The 21,268-nt window shown below is 40.5% G+C and overlaps 1 protein-coding gene across 8 annotated transcripts in view; it reads left to right on the forward strand.

The window, feature by feature from the left end:
- The window catches only part of ATP9B (ATPase phospholipid transporting 9B (putative)), a 296,321-nt gene extending 289,123 nt beyond the window's left edge, over positions 1–7,198 (forward strand). For 7 of the 8 annotated variants that reach the window (XM_073331800.1, XM_073331797.1, XM_073331803.1 and 4 more), the window contains 2 exons: positions 4,163–4,195; positions 5,342–7,198. In XM_073331800.1, the coding sequence (XP_073187901.1) occupies positions 4,163–4,195; positions 5,342–5,478 (170 nt within the window). In that variant the 3' untranslated portion in view covers positions 5,479–7,198. The remainder of the gene's footprint in view (positions 1–4,162; positions 4,196–5,341) is intronic. The other variant, XM_073331799.1, reaches the window with a different exon arrangement.
- The last annotated feature ends 14,070 nt before the right edge of the window (positions 7,199–21,268 follow it).

Below are 21,268 nucleotides of genomic sequence, written 5' to 3' on the forward strand. Positions count from 1 at the left end.
AAGGTGGCAAAAACAGTCCAAAAAGACGTTCCCAGTTTAAATCATCATTTTTCATATAACGAATAAAAATATTCAACGAGGGACTAGGGAAATGTCCAGAAAAATATTACTACTGGCCAAACCTGGGTACAGTGAAGGCCTGCAGTATTCAGTGTTCTCCGTGCATCTTCTCCCTGTGCAATTTAGATACGACCTACAATGGACTTCCCTTAATTTCAGTCTGTTGTAATGGGCATTGCTGTTGCCTAGATTACAGCAACACCTAATATGCTAGGCACTTTCCAAACCTGAGAGTCCCTCCCCTAAAGCCTTTGTAATCAAATACCCACTAATGACTAAAACAATATAAATTATATCATTTGAGACCTAAACCAGATATGAAGGTCAGACTAGTATAATAAGGAGGCATTTTGTCCATGTGTGTGGCAGGTTATCAGGTTCTAGGACTTTGCCTAGAGCTGAAGGTTTATTCTGTTGGTTCCTGGAAGAAGCCAGTCCAAATGAGTCTCATTAGATCCAATCCAAGAGCATAAAAGGGTTTGTATATCACTAGATTAGAAGGCATTAGTGTGAAACAGGAGACTTTGTAGGAAAATCCTTAATTGCCATTTTCAGAGGAAACTCGCGCTAAGATTTATTTTTCTTAAATTAAATTACAATATGCCATACCTTGTCTCATGGTCCTTTGTCCATCTAGTACTCCTCAGGGAATTTTGTGCCAAAAAAAAATTTGCGCACAATATTTTAAAATTCTGCATATGGGCCAGTCCAGATGCACGGGGGTTTGGCAGATGAGGAGCAGCTCCCTGTACAGTGCCCCATCCTCCATGGCTGAGGAGTGATGGGAGTTGGAAGCATGGGGGATGCAGAGCTTCCTGCACCCAGAGAAGGTTTCTGAGGGTGTATCTTCCCCAGACCCAGCCACTCCTTGCAGGGGAAGAGCAAGTCCCTTCCTGCCCTGCCCAGCCGGAACTAGCAGGTGAGCCTAGTGCAGGGTAGGAGCCAGAAGCTGTGGCATCCCCAGCCCCTGCCACTTCCTCTCTCCAGTATTTACCTCTCCCCCAGCTACTCCAGGCACCCAAAATGACATGCCTGCACTGCTGGGAAGGGACGCGTGACTATTCTAGCAGCTTCTCTTTTGTTTCTTGTCAGAAAGTCATTTTTCTGCGGGGCAACAAAGAAATCTGCAGGGGACAGGAATTCAAGGAGTAATCTAGGAAAATGCCCAGTAGAATCCTCCTGCTATATAAGGCATACTTTGATGTGAAAATGCACACTCATTTTTGAAGTACCGTTTTCTAAAATACAACTGTGTGTCGTGTGTGCTCAATTTACAGCACAAAGGGGGCTAGAGGGTGGAAAAAATTGAATTGCAAATCCTGCAGACCTCACCTAGGATCTGAGAGTCAGTCTTTTCCTTCTTACTGTGATTTAAAACAAAAAAGATTTTGCAGGTCAAATTATTCCCTCGGTGACACCTGTATAATTCGGTTAGCCTTCAGTGTGATTTCACAGGTGTAATCGACAGGAATTTTGCATAGAATACAACTCCTTCTCTCTTAACTACATTGGCTCTGAAGTGCTAACAGGAGTAAATATCACTAAAAGCTTCCTTCCTCATACAAGTCGGTTGATATCTCTCTATCCTAAGGTTTTCTGTAGCTAAAAGTGAATACTCATAGGAAACAGATCTATTTAGTAAGAAACTGCCATTTTTTACACTTTCACTTTTCAAAGTAAAATCTTACTTTAAATATTAACTAGTTGATTCTGGGTCTTATAAAACTATGTTCTTTCAAATCCCCACACATTATCCTCTAGATATTGTGCAAATATTGTAGCAGTGATACTTTCTACCAATATCCTTTGAAAAAGCTCCACCTCCTGCTTTGGGTACTCCTGTTACTTCCTAGATGTCAGGAGAGGTGCATTTTAATTATGCCACCATGAACCTATTGAGTTTGATGTGTCTACTATGCATCCTTCTGGATCTTGCTGGGCTTTCGCTTTGTGGACAGAGGCTTTAAATGGGAGTAGGTGGGTTGGCAACTGAAGATCCACAGAAGGATTGCACATGGCAAAAGGCCCGTGAGAATAGACACACATTTGGAACTTTTGGTCAAATGGCCATAACTTTTGTTAGGGGGCTTATTCCTTCACCCACTTACTTCCCTGGTCCTTCTCGCATGAACAGAGAGCAACAATACCCGAAGTCCAAAGGTGCAAACAATTCGATGTTTATTGGGGTGAACTTCCAGCAAGCATGATTCCAGTTTCCTTCTTTAGTATCCTCCTTCCCAGCTCTGACACCACAAAGCCTTACACCTGTGTCCCTGTTCCCATTCCTGCCCTTAGCCAAACATGATTCCAACTTCCTTACTCCCATTCCCTGTTCCCATTTCCCCCTTTAGCAAAACATGATTCCAATTTTCTTACCCCCATTCCCTGTTCCCATCTCCCCCTTTAGCAAAACATGATTCCAATTTTCTTACCCCCATTCCCTGTTCCCATCTCACACACCCACATGCCCACCCCCACCCAGTCACTTCCTCATTGACTACAGATTATATAGTAAAACTTGAGTTCTGCTTAGCTATACCTTAACCAATCATTTTCCTGAAATTTAACTAACCAATCCTAACATATTGTAACATGATTATGTAACCAATTATATCCCACCACCTCAATTAGTTTACACCCAGCAAAATTAATTATACAGCAGACAGGAACAATCACAGAACCAGACAGAGATTATACAGACAAACAACAGCAAAGTGGGAACTATAATGACAAAACAATACAGAAGTGAGGATTTCACATCCCAGCTATTGATAAGTGAGTTCTTGCCAGACAGGATGCTATCAAACTAAGTTTCCTTTTACATTTTCTAGGCACTTCCCTTTCTCTGGAGGTGATAGGAATACAATCCTGTCCTGATAGTGCCTAACAGCCCAATAGCACCTTATTTCAATGTGACTAGTTTGGAATGTGAGGATGTGACCGTTCGCTTCCCAGCTTATGGCTGCCTCTGCTGCTTAGCCTAAGGCCTGAGCCTAAGCACAGGGCCACAAACTGTCACAATAAGAGAAGGCCCTTACACTGGCAGACAGTGGTTTTGATTCTTTCTTTTATACCTCTATCACTAGCCAAGTGATAAGAATACACCTAAATTCTTAGAGTATAGGCCTTTACAGACAGGCCTGAATATCTATATCCTAACAACTTTATTCAACACCAAGAAAGCATTTATTTCTGTCACAGTTCAGGGAAACTGCACCTGTATTCCCCTTCTATGATCCCTTGAGGGCACCCACTCTAGCCTCCTGTCTCTTCAGCCATCACCTCTCTTAGCTAGAGACCCATGTGTCTTTCTCTCCTGACCAGGATTTTTCCAGACTACACAATTCCCTGCCTGTAGTCAGTCAGAAAATGAAGTTTTTGGATAACATATTCAGATAAGCCACGTCCCACTCTATTTTTATATGAATAAGAACTTTTAACTAAATTAATAAAGGGTTTTTTAATATATTTCTTTTGAATGAGCATGTTTAACTCCTGAAAGTAATAAAAATCACACATTTGATGACATATGAACATTGGAAAGATAAAAGCTAAAAATATTTGACTCTATCCTGCTGTTCTAACTTAGGCAAGTTACTCATTGCTGATGAGTGTAGAATTGGGCTTATTATGCACATCTCTGCAACATACAGTATACAGACTTATAGGACATTTAGGCAGACTTGACACTAAATCCTGTATATTTTGCGAGAGGCATAGTTTGACTAATAATAATTTAGACTTACTAGAGCATTAACATTTCTTATGCTGCATCTTTCTGAAGTGAATTTGAACTCAGTTTTAAACTTGTAAGCTTCATTTGACTGTTGATATAATAACTTACACTTTTGAGTCTCTTCAAGTGATATAACTTGGAGGGAACTGTCTGGCTACTTGTGTTTTTAAATAGTTTTAAAATATACTAAACTTTTCAAAATGCCATATTGTTTCAACTGTATCACATAGTGTGATATTATTCTGATTAACACCACTTATATCTTCCCAATTTCTCTTACCTATTTCATTTTGTATAGCTAATCTTTTCTAATTTCCTTGTTTTTCTATAAATCTGTCCCTTTCTTATTTCCCTTCTATGTAACAGGTATAGGCAGAGTGTCTTTTGGAGCTTTCTTAGGTAGGTAGAGTTACAATTTCCTCAAAGATAAAAAATACAATAGAGAAACAAAGCCAAACTCACTTTAAAAAGACATTGCTGTTTCTAGTGTTCATGAGTAAATAAACTATGACTTCTTTTATAAGCCCATTATAAATTATATGTAAGTTAACTATGTGTTTTCCAAGATACCTGGCTTTGTGGCCTTTGCATGTGATTGGAATATAATCTGAATTTTACAAATCTGACTAGGATTTCTCTAGCAGTTTCAAAATGTCCCAGAAGACTAGAAGTGAGATGTCTAGCATTGCTGAATGAATATGATTAATGTAAACCCTATCTCTTCTAATAATTGAGGCAAAAGGGTAGGGGACCAAAGTAATTTTATTCTCCTGACTTGATCTTCATTTCTACAACCATTATCTCTGTTGACGACCCACAGAAAATATGCCTCAGCTGGCTGCTATTTATACAAATGGTGATGTCATTAAATACTGTGTTTTCTCCTGTGAATATTTTCTGGTTTTTGGCTGATTTTCACGTCTATAGTATAAGGAATGTTGGGTCTAACTGTCTAGTTCATAGAACATGAATCGAAAAAATGGAGGGGGGGTTCAAAATATGTTTTAATATTAAAATTTCTGAGTGTGAATTTGGATTATATCTTGGGGAAGACATTGTAAGAAGAAGAGAAACCACACGAACATGAAAAAATTATCCTAACCCTTAAATGGATTAGTGAGTTCGATTTTTTTCCTAATGAGAATTTGTAAAGTAGGGATCAATAGCAAAACTTTTCTGTACCAGAGAAGCAGGACATGCAAGAGTCTACCACTTTGTACATTGCAGATATTCTGATTCTTAGTTGAGAGCCTCACCCTCACTCCAGCCACTTTATTCTGAGTAAAAGGACTGGAGAGGCATAAAGAGGCTCTAAAACCCCATATGGCCCAAATTGATTAGATAGCATTAACAAATAATAATGATAAAGGGGAACACTTAGAACTTACAATTGTATTCCTGATTTAGTCAGTGTTAATTATAGCACAGTCTTGGATAATAGCATATGAAAACAATTTATAACTATTTAATGTGTTTTCACTATGGAAGTCCAAGAATCTATACTACCACCTCTTATAACTTATTTTCTCTTTTGTATTTTTGCAGATGTTGCCTTTATCATGACTTTGACCTTCCTGTGGAAAGTGTCAGCTATCACTGTTGTAAGCTGTCTTCCACTTTACATTCTCAAGTACTTGAAGCGTAAATTTTCTCCTCCGAGTTACTCCAAGCTTACCTCGTAAAAGTGACTGTATTCCTACAGTTTTTTCACCCATGCCACTCTGAGAATTTATTTAAGGTCACAAACTGTGCTTCAAATGACAATATATTTGGGTTGGGCTAAAGAAAGAAAAACTAAAAAAAAAAAATGGAGTAAGAGCACAAAAAGGAACAGGGAACATCTGAGAGGCAACAGAGACAACTACACTTTATTTTACTTTTGATGATATTATCAATAAACTTCATTTTCTTCATGTTGATTTTTTTTACTTTTTTTCAATTGCTACAAGTAGAAAATAAACTGAATTTACCTTTGAATTTACAATGCTTCTGAATGATTTGATCGCTACTGTAAAGGATTTTTTTCCAACTGCACTGTTGTCCTGCAAGTTGAACTGAAAGCTTATTTAATAGTAAATAATTTCCTAAAAGATTCAAATTATTTCCTTGTTGCTCCTCTATAGGAATATTCATTCCCACTTACATACAATATAAAAAAACCTAGATAATGTAAATGCCATTGTCCGTATTTGCTGCTATATATTACTCATCCTCAAACATTGATAATATGCACTATTTGAATGATGTACAGATGTCTGCATAGCACAGTATTACTTTAGGAGCTGTTGTCCTCTTTTCTGTATTCTCCATTCCTAGCATCAGTAAATATTAACAGATATGTGAATTCTGTTACATTGACAGCTATTCTTTAAATGCACATGGAGGCTAAGTTGCACAAAATCTGTAAAAAAAAATTTCTGTACATAATTCCATTGCACCTACTGATTTGTACAGAACATCAGACATTGTTGTTCAGTAAATATGTTTTAAAAGTTCCTATCCAGTTTGTATATATAAAATTCCAAATACATTGTGTCAAGGTACATTTCTATATATCAAAAGTCCAGTAAACATTGTATTAGCTAATATGTTTAAATTGCCTTGTAATCTGTTTACGTAAGTTACTCAGGTAAAAAGAAAGAAGACTAACAATTTAATGTTACAGTAGGAAAATCCATCATCTTCCAGCAGGCATCTTTTATGTTTTTTATGAACCAGATTGTTGGATACAAAACTTGTAAAAAAAACAGAGGCGCAGATCCTCAGTTGCGGTAAATTAAAATAGTCCCATCCACTTCAGCAGAACTGTGGCACTTTACATCAGCTGAGGGTCTGCCCCAGAAAGTGATATTCTCTAAGACGATACAATCTGAGGGGTCTACATTTTATGTACTGTATTGGGATACTGCATATGTTATTTTTATTTCCCGTTGTGCATAAGTTTGCCTTTTCAAGAAATATGTGTAACACATTATTTGGCATAGTCTTTCATCCACTGAAGGAAAAATCATGGCCAATCCATGCTTCTCTGTTAATGAGATTTATTTGTACATTTTTAAAATACCTTATATTGATCTCATTTTATCACAGATGTTTTATGTTTGACTATGTGTCTTTCCAACATAAATCCTTTAGTGTCTGACAATATGCCCCTTAAGTCATAATTATTATATTGTATGAGTGAAACTTTTGAGATGATGAATAACCCAACCATTTTCAGAAAATGAGACTGTTGCAGAGCTATTTGGACTGCACTTCACTCTGTGCGGTTTATTTTTTGAGGGTGGTGGGGTTTTTTTTTTCATAACAGCTATTTGCTTTTTATTTTTTAAAATTTGCATTCTTCATTATAAAAGCAATAAAGCCTAATTTCTACCAAATATTATTGATATATGTATTAAACTTTGTACTAGTGTTTCTTTTAAGTGCATAAGCATTAGAGTCATCAAAATAGTTTGCTGTGCCCTTATGAAAAATCATTTCTGTATATCTCCACAAGATGTCACTGTTTTTGTACTAGCAGAAACTTTTCTCGTTTTATGCTGAGATTGCCAAACTATTCTGTTAGTTTAGTTTAAATGGTCATATTTAAGTTAGTTAAATATGGCCTTATTTGTTGCTGATTTGCTTTAATTTCACCTTTCCTCCAATAAAGCATCAGATTATTTTGGACCATTGGGTGCATATAAACAATTTGAATTAATCAACAAATTATTAGCAAAAAGTAGTCCGCAATATACAATCATTGTTAAACTATGATGATGACTTTTATTGTGAGCAATCACATAAAGGAAAATTGAATAGATAAGCAAAAGCTTATACATGGTTGGTCATCTTGTTTCTCTCTGTTATATATAATATATGCGCGCACACCTTTGATGTGGGGTAGAAAACTAAATAAAATCCTAAATCTAACTGGTTACATGCAAGGAGTAGTATTACCTTAATGTAACTATGTATGAGAGCTAAATTATATACATGTGCATTTGAATGTATTTGTATATATTCAAAAACTTGAATGTTAAAACTGTGAGGTTAGTATGATAGTAGCTATAGAGAGAGATCATACATGCAGACAAAGCATTTCTTGTAGATAAGTTTATTAGACCAAATGTAGACAAACTAAAATGCATTATATGGAAGGTGAAAGCTTTGATCATTTCACAGTGTTCTGTGAAAGGCTGTCCAACACAAGGAGTTCATTAAGTACAAAATTGTTTCACTCCAGAGTAAGGGTTTACAAATGGTATTTATTTTTTAAATCATGCACTGGTTACAGGAGAAAACACTAACCATCAAACACTTACGGCACAGCCTGATTTCCTCTCCAGTGTGGTGGATATTTTCATGCATATCAAATTGCCCTCTCTATGTCAGAACTTCGTTACCCTAACTTAACCTCAGTTTCCTTGGGGCTGTTCTACTCTGAGGTCCACATCAAAAGAAGAAAAGGTATCTCTGGACTACACTATTTCTCAGGCATAGTCTGGATGGAGCAAAGGCTCAATAAATTCCTTGAATAAATAGTTTCAAAAGGCACTTGACCCTAACGGCTACATGGAACTTTTCAAATTCAGGCCTACTTTCCTCAAGGACTTGTTGGAGCAATAGAAGTAGAAGATAATTAAAGGGAATTTTTTGCTCCTTTATGTTACTCAGGCACACTCTATTAACAGTGGTATACAGGTAGTAATATTGCACAAAGCTCAGAAAACACCATGTTACAAAGCTTAAAATAAAGTGTTAGTATACTATGGAATTTAGTGCAAAGTGAATAAAACAGTGCAGCATTCCCTGACTCTGCACACAGTTTTTCAGATTTAAAGCTAAAAATCAAAGCTGTCTCACAAGCAAGGATCTGAAAGCAGAATGAGTGGTAACGCGTTCAGTATGTGATTGAATAAAATATTTCCTGAGAATCTGATTCAGCTCTCGGTTTACATCAATATACGTTAGGAACAAATTAATTGCCTACACCAGTGTATGTAAGAGCAGAGCTGGGCCCTGAATCTGTAAATTTTATCCTTCTAGGCACATTAGAGGGACCATCAGTGTAAAGTAAATGCTTATTTTTCCCTCATTAGCTTTTACATCAAATATGATAAAGGTGTAAGTTTGAAAGTAATTAGTGATACACTTTTGAACATACTTTTAAGAAATCAGGAGGTGGGGTAAGAGACCCAGCTGGGCGAGACGTGACCAGGATGGAGTCAACAACAAAAATCATGCTCTTCTATTTTCCCAGTAATTAAGAGAAATCTTGTAAACCAAACCTGGCTGAGTCTGCTCCACATTTGGAGGGGAGAGCTCAAAGAAAAGCATGGGTGCTGCAGGAAGTGTTTCCGTTGTATTTGTTACTTCCTCTTTCCTTCAAAATCATTGTTCTTTTTCAAGTGATTGTCTACATGGACTGCGCTCCTCATGTGTGAAATCCGATTTTGTTAGTTGTCATGTCCATGGGAGCCATGCCTACGCCTCCATGCACCCTCACCCAAAGCATAAAGAGTGGAGTGGGCCCAGTCATCCCTCAGTTTCTTCTTACCACCACTGGCAGCAAGACTGAGCCCCTGCAGTGTCTGTTTACTCTGTGTACTGTGCAATTGTCTTTAGCCTTGGATATTGAACGATCTTCTAGCTTTGAAATAATTTTGACTTGAATTCCACAAGATCCATCCAGCAGCAGTGTGTGCACATCACCTCTCCATCCGGGACTGTACTGTATTCTCCCATCCTACAATGGTAAGATCCCTGAAGAGCCTCATGCATCTGTTTCCCTCAATTTGAGAGCCCAGCCCTCTTGGGACCTCAATATAGTGCTAAGGGGGTTGCTGGGTACCCTGCTTGAGTCGGTAGAAACCTGTACTCTAAACTACCTTTCAATGAAATTTCTCTTTCTGGTATCTTGTTACCACAGCTTGAAAGATAAGGGAGATTCAGTTCATGACAGGTCCGCCATATACATTGTATCATAAGGACAGGGTCACTCTTACACCTCACGCCAAGTTTCTGCCCAAGATTGCCATATAAAATCAATGCATTCACCTCCTGGGTTCTCTTCCCAAGTCTCACTAAACCCTGGGGAAATCTAGACTTCATACACTTGCTGTAGTAAGGGTGCTGTCTTTTGCTTCAAACCAAATCATTCTGGAACACACCCAGATTATTTCTGGCCTTTGCTAGTGGAGTTAATGGGGCAACCTATAGTCTCAGAGGTTACCTAAGAGTTTTTTCCAGCTGAATAAGAATGTGGTGCAAGTTAGCCAGGTAAGATCAACCTAGCCATATTAGAGCTCATTCCAGCCGCTGCTGCCTCTTTGAGGAATGTCTCTGTATCCAAAATGTGTAGAGCAGCTCTGTGGAGTTCAATCCACACATGTACAAGACACTGTTCCTTCCTAGAGGCTTCCTTATTGGATGTCAGTTTTGGTAGGGCTGTTCTGTAGTCATTATTTAATAAGGACTCCTACTACTCACCTCCAAGCAGTTAGACAACTGCTTGTTGGTCCCCAAGAGCAGGGTGAATAAAAATCAATGATTTTTTTTAAAAAAAAATCAAATCAGATTTTTATTTAAACTGGATTTTTTTGATAAAATGTTTTTTGAGGAAAAATACTATCTAAAGATAGATACATTATAGCTCAAAGATATCTCATCATGGAATAGGGATTATAAATTCTAATTCTATAGTATGAGACAATATATTCATGTAATGTTTAAGAAAACTTTTGTAAATGAGTTCCAATAGTTCATGGATTAGAGACCCAAATTTATGGGGTTCCAGGGGCTTCTATATAAATTATTTAGGTTAATCTTTCTATCTACCCAGTGGGACTCAGTGCTCAATCTAGAAGATACCATCAGAGATGCTTAGTTTTCCAGTTCTCACACTGTGGATTTGTGTCTCCAGAGGTAACATGCTTGTTAACATAAAAAAAAAATTAAATAATATGGAGAGGTGAGAAATAACAGACCTCAACCCTATTATCCCTCTGCAAATTTGTATACACAGAGTCAATCCCTTACTTCTCTCTAAAAGTGCAAAGTTTCAAAAAGTTCAATGAATAGAAGATTGTTAGGGGCGGAATAGATCTGGACAAGGAGAAAAAGTCTGGAGATAAATGTGAGAAGGGAGGGACAGGCAGTAGAAACAAAAGTGAAACTGTTTGAGCAGCAAAAAAGAAAAGGAGGACTTGTGGCACCTTAGAGACTAACCAATTTATTTGAGCATAAGCTTTCATGAACTACAGCTCACTTAATCGGATGCATTCAGTGGAAAATACAGTGAGGAGATTTATATACACACAGAACATGAAAAAATGAGTGTTATCATGCACACTGTAAGGAGAGTGATCACTTAGGATGAGTGGGGGGGGGGGGTCGGAGAGAAAACCTTTTGTAGTGATAATCAAGGTGGGCCATTTCCAGCAGTTAACAAGAATGTCTGAGGAACAATGGGGGGTGGAGAAGGGAAATAAACATGGGGAAATAGTTTTACTTTGTGTAATAACCCATCCACTCCCAGTCTCTATTCAAGCCTAAATTAATTGTATCCAGTTTGCAAATTAATTCCAATTCAGCAGTCTCTCGTTGGAGTCTGTTTTTGAAGTCTTTTTGTTGTAATATTGCGACTTTTAGGTCTGTAATCAAGTGACCAGAGAGATTGAAGTGTTCTCCGACTGGTTTATGAATGTTACAATTCTTGACATCTAATTTGTGTCCATTTATTCTTTTACGTAGAGACTGTTCAGTTTGACCAATGTACATGGCAAAGGGGCATTGTTGGCACATGATGGCATATATCACATTGGTAGATGTGCAGGTGAACGAGCCTCCGATAGTGTAGATAATGTGATTAGGCCCTGTGATGGTGTCCCCTGAATAGATATTTGGACACAGTTGGCAACGGGCTTTGTTGCAAGGATAGGTTCCTGGATTAGTGATTCCGTTGTGTGATGTGTGGTTGCTGGTGAGTATTTACTTCAGGTTGGGGGGCTGTCTGTAGGCAAGGACTGGCCTGTCTCCCAAGATTTGTGAGAGTGATGGGAAACCTGTTTGAGCAGCATATTCCAAAAGTCTTGAGGTCTTTCTGAGTGTAGCCTTCGTTGATTTGAGATCTGCCATACCATTCTGTCACTAGAAGGAAAATCCTATGATGGTGGCAAGCTGTAAAAGAGACCTAGTTTGGGAATAAGAACCTGTCAGGGTTCCCGCCACACTCTGAACTCTGGGTTGCAGTTGTGGGGACCCACATGAAAGCCCCCCTATGCTTATTTCTACCAGCTTAGGTTAAAAACTTCCCCAAGGTGCAAATCCTTTGTCCTTGGACGGTATGCTGCCACCACCAAGTGATTTAGACAAAGAATTAGGGAAAGGTCCACTTGGAGTTCCTATTCCCCGAAAATATCCCCACAATCTCTTAAACCCCCTTTCCTGGGGAGGTTTGAGAATCCTTTCCTAACCAATTGGTTACAAAGTGAGCACAGATCAACCCCCCTGGGTCTTAGGACACTGAAAAATCAATCAGGTTCTTCGAAGAAGAATTTTATTTAAAAAAAAAAAAGGTAAAAGAATCACCTCTGTAAAATCAGGATGGAAGATAACTTTACAGGGTAACAAAAGATTCAAAAACACCGCAGAACTCCCTCTAGGCTTAGTTTCAAAGTTACAAAATACAGGAATAAACCTCCCTCTAGCAAAGGGAAAATTCACAAGCTAAAACAGAAGATAATCTAACGTGTCTTGCCTTACTTACTTACTCTTTTTGCAATATTGAGACTAATTTTAGGATGGTTTATAGGTGGAGGAATTTTCTGACCTGATAATTCTCTGCTTCCCAAGAGAACACACAAAGCCTTCCCCTCCCACCAGATTTGAAAGTATCTTCTTTCCCCATTGGTCCTTTTGGTCAGGTGCCAACCAGGTTACTTGAGCTTCCTAACCCCTTACAGGTAAGGAGGAATTCTAGGCTACCCTTAGCTGTATGGTTATGACAGAGCCATTCAAGAAATATATGTTTGCTGATGTTTTAAAGAAATTCTCATCAGTGAACTGGTGGAAGTCACTTAAGCACTTGGATTCAGAGACTGTTGAAGTGATAACCTCACTTTTAACAGCAGTAGCTTCTTCTGCCGGTGTAGAAAGAATATTTTCTTCCTTTGGACTAATTCATTCCAAATTGAGAAATCGTTTGAGACCTGAAAAAGCAGGAAAGCTTGCTTTTCTTTTCCAGATTATGAACAAACAGGAAAATGAAGGTGAAGACGACTAAGTTAGCTACAGGTGCCAATATTTTAAGTTTCTCATGTTGACCTGGCTGACCCAGTCAATTTAATTTTTGTTGGTTTTTTTTTAATATTTCATGTAACTATTTTAGTTAAAACCAATTTTAACAAAAACAAACCTGATTTTAAAAACCTTGAATGTTTAACTACATTCAAAAATTCATATGCTTGTTTTGTTATAATATTATATGTTTGCTGTTGAAGAAAAAAATCCAGAATACATAACGTTGTTTTAGTTAAATAAAACAATTTAAATGTCTGTCTGCTGATGTTCTCCTCCTAATACAGCATGGCAAGAAAATCCTCCAAATACTAATCATTAGCCTGTTGAATTGGAGATAGTTCACCTCCCAGTGACTTCATAAATATCTGCTTTAGTTACCTTTGGTAAATGAAATAACCAAACAATCATTCATTTTCTGATATAGCTGTAAAACTCATCGGAAAAGTTTTCAAAATTAATCACTTTAAAAATGTATCGTGTGTACCTTCTAAAAATGAAACCTACATCTGTCGCTGAGTTGTGAAGAATATGTATTAAGGTTATAACAACCAACAATTTCTACTTTTATGTAGAAATCCATGATTAAATTGAGTCATTCCAACTAGTGACTGAAATCATGATTTAAATCAAATCCACCCTGCCCAAGAGTGGAATCTGCGTGGACAACACATCTTGAAGAACCACAATTACTGTAGGGCAAGTAACCCTTCTTTTTGTATTGTTGATACAGAAGTCATCACTGTACATAGAAGGCCTGATTCTCCTCCCATACACACCAATTTTAATAATAATGGTGTAACTTCAGTGGAGTTTCTCCTTATTTACACTGGTGTAAGGAGGAGGAGAATCAGGATCACAGGCTGTATGAAGAACTTTGTGGAATGATATCGTATCTAGGCTGGTAGTATCATTCACTTGAAAGTTAAAGATAATCCAAAAAGCCCTTCAATTTCCCCCCTTCCTCAAGAAAGAAAATCAGTATGAATGAACACAGACAACCCATGTCGAACATTATATGTAAACAAACAGAAGGCACAGTATCTTTAACATGGTGTTAAATAGCATAGGAGTTTCTTTTGTAAACAAAACACTCAAAACAAAATACTTCCCAGTAAATATTAACTACCCAACAGACGCTCTCAGCAGGGTCCACAGCTGTTATTGTGAGTGGGAATTTGCTCAGCCCATTGCTAATGAAATTTTCCTCAAATAGGGAATCACACTCGAATACCTACTTGTCACTCCATCGACCAAAAACATAGTTTCAATCAAAATATTCTACACAAGGCAACATGAACTGATGCCTTGAATGGAATAAGGAAGGAAAGCTCTGCAATGATACATAGTCTCTGCTTCTACATAGTCTTCCAATCTTGACAAAGCTGAAATAAAATTGCAGCTACGCATTCCCCTTGTTCAGATTCCACTTCCTCCTCCTCCCTCCCTGCATCCCTCCTGCTGTCCCAGGACATAATCTGTGGCTCTAAACTGCTGCATTTTTCTAGGGAGGGGCTGGAGCTTGGGAATATGGGTGCTGTAGGCACTACTCCAATACAAATGATGGAAATGTCACCACGCCAAAAAGAGGTGGTGGTTCTTTTAAATTGCTGAGCATGGCAAATATTTGTGCCCTTTTGTTCTTCCTGGAGTAAGTAGCTACTGTATTTATTACCACTGTTGCACCTGAAAGAAACACTAGGGGAGGCTCTGGTCATGATGTTTCAGTCACTTTAAGCCAACAATTTAAGAGGCACTGTAAATTGTGTGCAGAACCATTTTCCATTGTTTCTCTGTAGCACACACTTGAGTTTCACCATTGTCTTATTGCATTTTGTTTCTAAGCATCAGCTTGCTCTTACAAAGCAAGCCCTGGGTGACAGGCAAATCACAGGCAATTGATCACAAGTCTGTTGCAAATTATTAATGTTTCCCCATAATTTGGGTTGGGAATTTGTGATATTCCCTGACTGGGCTTTCCAACACGAGGCGGGAGGGGAATGCATGGGGGACATAGCAATGGCAGTCACCCATTTCCTATTTGGAGGGAAAACCTGGAGGTTATTTGGCCACTGTTACAGATGCCCATCCCTGAAAGATTGCGCTATCTATCTCAGGTCAGCAGGGAAAGCTGAGGTACTGCCTTCTACATACAGGTACCCACAGCAGTTGCTACTCTGTGTCCTTGTCAACTGCCTCCAGCCCATCTCATTCCCCACTTTGATAAGGTCTCCCAGGTATGTGACACTGTATGAGGGATGCATATATGAGAGGTGGGAGATAGGGGGGGCACAGCATTAATATTTGGTGTTTTTCTTAAAGTTCCAGCTCCTAGAGTCATGTGAATACAAGAGAACGACCGTCATTTTTTAAAAAGTAAGTTTCTAGCCCTTATGATGCAGAGAAAAGCTTAAAAAGGCTTATAGGGTCAAAACTTGAGATAAGGTGCAATTAGTCCCCACATTTATCTTTTAAAATCCTGTGATTTGGGGAGCCTGCTTCATGCTTTTTGAAAGTCTAAGGATGGCAATGTTGTGAGGGAGGTGCTGAAAGGCTGTGGGAGCTGGAAAGGGTCTGGAGAGCTGAATAGCAGAGCTAAATGACAGGAAGAGCTAGGGGCTTAAATGTCTGAGGGAGTGGTTGATTTTGAGTAGTTAAGGGAGCTGAATGGTTTGGCTGAACTGAATAGCTGAGTTTCTGAATGTACTGTGGGGCAGATATGAGCTGGAGGCTCTTAGGGGAGTTGGTGTGCTCTGGGAGTGCTGTTTCAGTATTGTTTTTCAAAAGGAAAGACTGTGAGAAGTGGGGGTGGGGGAGAGAGAGACTGACCCCAAAAAGTGGGAACAGAGCCACAGAAGAGGAGGCTCCCACTGGTAAGGGAAAGAAGGGAGAGAAAGAGAGAGAGAGTTTGTAAGCTCTTGTTGGCAGGGACCATCTTTTTGTTCTGTGTTCGCACAACACCTTGCATAATCGGGCCCTGGTCCATGACTGGGACTCCCTATTCACTACGATAATGCAAATAATCATAATACAGATACATGGCTGGGGGATGGACGACACTGGGGTTTAAGGCAGGAAGAAAGATATAGCAGATATGAGTAAGGAAGAGAGAAAAAGAAGCCAGGGGATGAGGCAATGGGCCCTACAAAGGAGAAATGAGGGCGAAAGGGCATAACTGGAGAAAATAAAGAAGACAGGGATGCCTAAAGAGAGAAGGAAGACCCCAGGATAGAGGTGCCATGAGAGGGAGGAGGATAGAAAGGTCACAGAATGAAGGGGATGGGGAGGGGAAAGAGACCCAGGCAGAGGGAATGGTCAGTGATGGTTGGAAATGGGTGAGAGAAATAAGAAAGATCAGGGACAGGGATGGAGGGAGAACAGGAAATTTCATCAAAGGCAACAGACAAGCAGAGATAAATCAGGGGTTCTCAAACTGGGGGTTGGAACCCCTCAGAGGGTCACAAGGTTATTACATGGGGGATCGTAAGCTGTCACCCTCCACCCCAAACTGTGCTTTGCCTCCAGCATTTATAATGGTGTTAAATATATAAAAAAGTGTTTTTAATCTATACGGGCGGTCACACTCAGAGGCATGCTGTGCGAAAGGGGTCACCAGTACAAAAGTCTGAGAACCACTGAGATGAAAGGAAAGAAAGGTGGGTGAAAAGAGCAGACAAAAACCAAGATAAATAGTAAATAAGAGATTTGATTTATTGTTTCATAGAGAGCTGAGCACCCCAAACATTTACTGACATTGCACCCAGACATCCTATGCTTCTGAATAACACCTAGAGCTCGTCTTCACAGCAGTGTTAGCTTGAGACATAACTCAACTCCCATCAATGCACAAAAATCTCTAGCTCACGTTAAGTGGTGCTGTAAGCTCAAACGAGCTGGCCTGTCGGTGTATGTCTACTCAGCAGCGGGGCGGGGCGGGGGAGTTGGAGCCTCTCACTTCAGGTAGACGGACAGACGCTCGCTCTGCTCGAGCTAACATGCTAACAATAGCAGCGTGGACGTTGGGGCAAAGGCTGTGGCACAGGCTAGCCACCTGAGCACAAGGCCACTGGAAACCCCTGGGTCCATACTGCTAATTTTAGTGCACTGGGGCCAAGGGATCTAGCATGTGTCTGCCCAGGCCAGGAGGCATGTTCCAGCTCCAGGGGCGTGGGTTAAAGCTGCTCAAGCTAGCAGTGCAGTGAGGACTCAGCTCCTCTGTGCTGCTGTTACAGACGCTGCCGGTGCAGCTCGAGTGCTGTTCTGCAGTGTGGCCGCTCTCCTGTGAGCGACACTGACTCACCAGGAGATAACTCCCGGTATCCAAGGGTCCAGTTTGGGCCTGGCCCATCTATATTAAAGATCTGCCAGTCACCAAGTGAAATGGTTAAGCCTATCCCACGTAAAATAAATACATCTGGAAATAATCATTGAAAATCATTTCCTCACTTACTGAGCTGCCAGGACTTTAGTTGAATACCCTGGTCCTTCTGCTGCTAATACCTTATGTGGTTTGTGGTGCCACCAACCCTAACAAAAGGGACACAAAACCTAGAACTGCGATTTTGGCGAGGAAGAAGACAATTTTTAAAAATACACTCACTTAAAAAGTAGATTGAATTTGTCATTTTAAGGCTACACATATTCTCTTAATGTTAGAGAAGCTGAAATACCGAAAAAGTCCACCAACATTTAAAATGAGTGTTTCAAACTCTTAGACACAAAAACAACTTTGAAGTGTGCATGTGTACATAGGCTTATTTCTTTTCAGCCAGTAGTAACAAGCCTTTCCCCCCTGAAGTGATGAGCCCTATGCAAGCAGAGACTACCTCTATGTACTCCAAGATCACTGACAGGGTACACGCTGACCGAACCATAAAGCATCCGTGGCAAACAGAAACCTGGCAAATTCTCCCCTGGGGTAGAATGCTGTTCCATGTGTGTTTCCATGTTACCTGTAGAATAGTAATTGTACAAATTTGTCCTAAATGCTTGTTATGTGCGGTGAACACCAGACAAGGATGCAAGTAGGCCCTAGTTGAAGAACTTCTATTGCTAAACTAATAATGAAGTCCTATATAAACTAGGTTGGGATGCTGGAATAGAAGAAGGGCAGAGAAAAATAAGCTATCCATGTTTGGCCAGAAGCAGATTTCTTTTGTCAGAGAGTGGGAGAAGAGCCAAATAGCTAGTCACACAACCACACCACTAGCTTACCATCTGTCCAAAAGCAATTACTTGGAAATGGCAGGTGAGCCGAGCAGAAAGAGGTCATACCTCAGCTGTAATGCAGAGCCAGCCATAGTCACTGATCTAGTACTCAGTGGCCTGGGAGTCTCTTTTCTTGACACAGAAGTAACTCATTCCGCCACTGAAGACAGATGAACAAAATGAGTAGTGGAGTTCACTGGCCGGGAATGGAAGCAAGGTTTCTTAAAGGAAAGTCTGTCATGCTGGCAGCTACCTCAGGATCTGGGAGATGTGCTGTGAGATATTGCAGACGTAGTTCCAGGAAGACTCTGGCCGTCCACAGGAAACATGCGAGGGATGAAAGAGTGATGCACAAAACAAGTGCTGCTGAATCTATTTAGTTCTATAAATAAAACTAACACAAAATCAAAGTGCAGAGAAAAACATAAATCTTGTAATAACTATAGGCCAGAGTAACTCTCTGCTTCTTCCTGCTCCACCTCTGCCATCATGAAAGGTATTTGAAGGTCTCAGGCTCTGTGACCAAGGGACTTCTTGATGCCAGTTGACAGGGGGCCCAGGGGATGCATAGAGTTTTACAGGGATCCCCTGGCTTAGGGGGAATAATTCACCATAATAATTCACCAAACGTGAGGCAGGTGAGGTCTCTACCAAGAGCCCACTGGTCGTTATAATCACTGCAAAAGGTACTTAAACGATTGTTTGTTTATGGCATTATGTATCTGTGCTACAAATTAAATTCTTAAGGTATGTGAGTTAAGGCAGGTCACCAGAAGGTGACACACGTGATTCTGTCAGGTAGGAGGGAAGAGACACTTATCTTTTTCTAGCTGGTAATGTGAGTATTGTCCACTTCGCAGTGGAGGCCTGTTTGCATTACTGAGCCTGATGCTAGTGAAGAGCTTGAAAAATCACAGGAGAGCAAAACTGCAGGAAAAACACAAACTGGGGAGGAAGGGGGATTCTGTTTTCAAGCAAAGACAATGGATTTGGGGGTATAACTGGGGGTACTGACGTACACGCTGGATTCTTCACCGAGGAGACCAACTGTCAGTGTGTTCCCTCTTAAGAAAGGAGGGTCACAACCAGGCTGGTTGGAAAATGCTGCAAAGCCTTGGGGTGAACTAAACTTCGTTAGACAGGAACATATCACTAATGAAGTATGATTTTATTTTACATGTAACTTTTATATATATGTATATACACAATACCTGGTACTTCTTGAATCTCCCTGTTAAATTAACTTGTACTTGTTTTCACTATAAACCTATCTAAGTGCTGCGTGTTAAGTGGAGCTGTGATCTAAGATGTAACTGGTAAGCGGAGGGTACTCTTTCTTTGGGACGCAGTGGTTCTGTGAGTGCTGTGATTGTCCAGTGGACTGGGGCTGGACGCTCCAGGAGGGAGCTCGGAGGGTTTGGGGAGTTGGAGCATAGCTATTGCTAAACTGGAAAAAGACAGCAGAGTCTGTGTAGGCTAAGAGGGGAGAGCTTGTGTTACCTGTGGCTGGTGGAGTCAGGGAGCTGACGTCTTGCAGGCACAGACAAGGTTTCCTCACACTAAAGGCAGGTGGTAGTGAGGTGCCTATCAGCCCTGGGTTCCCCCAGGAAGTGTCACAGGCCCTGCCTTCTTCCTGGGTTACTTCCTACCCTGATGACCCATCAGCTACCCAGGCTACTTCCCTGTCATGCATATTTATCAAGAAGATGTGACCAACCCCTTTCCCCCAGCCCACAGATCTCTAGGAGAAGGAGAAAGACAGAATCTACCTCCCACACTCTCACCTGCTTAAAAAGGGCCCACACCATGTTCTTTGTCAGCGATAGCACTGTCCATAATTGGACATAGGGGAGTTATTACTTTATGCAGAATGTATTGTCCTCAAACGAGAGAATAGACATGTGGGATGATCATAGCAGACCACTTGGGGGATTTCCACCAGTGTGGTGTCCATCATGCCCCAGGCCTTTGGGGAGATCTGCTGTAGACCCCCCTGCTGCCACAGCATCCCCCTTAGCATCTTCCAGTTGTTCCTGTGTCTGGGGCTATGTTCTGAGTAGCTCTGTCCTGTGAGTAATCTGGACGCCCATTAGCGCCTTGAAATTGGAGTGTGCTGATCTCGTAGCTGTTGACTCAAGCACAGTCACGTCTGCGGGTGGCTCAGTGTCAGTGACTATCACAGCACCCTGGCTGGTTTTAAACAGAAGAAGGAACAGCAAGTAATTCCATAAGAGGCATAATCATCTGGCAAGTGTGTGATGAGGGTGACTGAGCAAAAGCTGGTGGCCTGAGCTGCTCTTGGCTCCTGGTTTGGCAAGCTGAACCCAACACATGCTCTGCTGCTTTAGTTTAGACACAAATTTTGGAGGGAAACGTTAGATCAGATGCACTCTCACAATTATGTGGATAAAGGTAAACACGGGCAAGGCAAAGAACTTCCTGCAGCCCTCTCCTCTTATCCACCCTTGTCTTTTTGCATTTCGGACACCTCCTCTCACTGCTGCTTTGGCTACTTGAGAACCCTTCCTCCTTTTCTACTTCAGCAGGTCTCCAAGTCCCAGGAGATGCGAGAGCTTTTCAGCATCCACAATAGAGAACATCGGAGAATCCCAGGCAGTTCAGAGAGAAAAAAGGTCTCAGGCAACTTTTAAAGACTGAGCCAATACTCGAAAATGTGGCGCCTTTCTTGTGCGCAGGGCAGGTAGAGTGGGGAGAGAGTAAAAGCTTCCATGATCGGTTACCGACTCCAAACCTCTTAACTTTATTATCGGTTAAGTTTTTCAAAGGTGACCAGTGATTTTGGGTGCCTTCAGTTTTGGGTGCCCAACTTGGAGACATGGGGGCTGATTTTCAGAAAATGCTATGCCACCCACCCTCTAAACAATCCGGCTTTTCCAGGTGTCGCAAGTTGGGCATCCCAAACCTTGGCCATCATTATGTATGGACTGTGGTAGTATCAAGAGGTATCCAACGAGATTCGGG

The sequence above is a fragment of the Lepidochelys kempii genome, chromosome 2 (genome assembly GCF_965140265.1).
Source record: "Lepidochelys kempii isolate rLepKem1 chromosome 2, rLepKem1.hap2, whole genome shotgun sequence".
Taxonomy (NCBI): Eukaryota; Metazoa; Chordata; order Testudines; family Cheloniidae; genus Lepidochelys; species Lepidochelys kempii.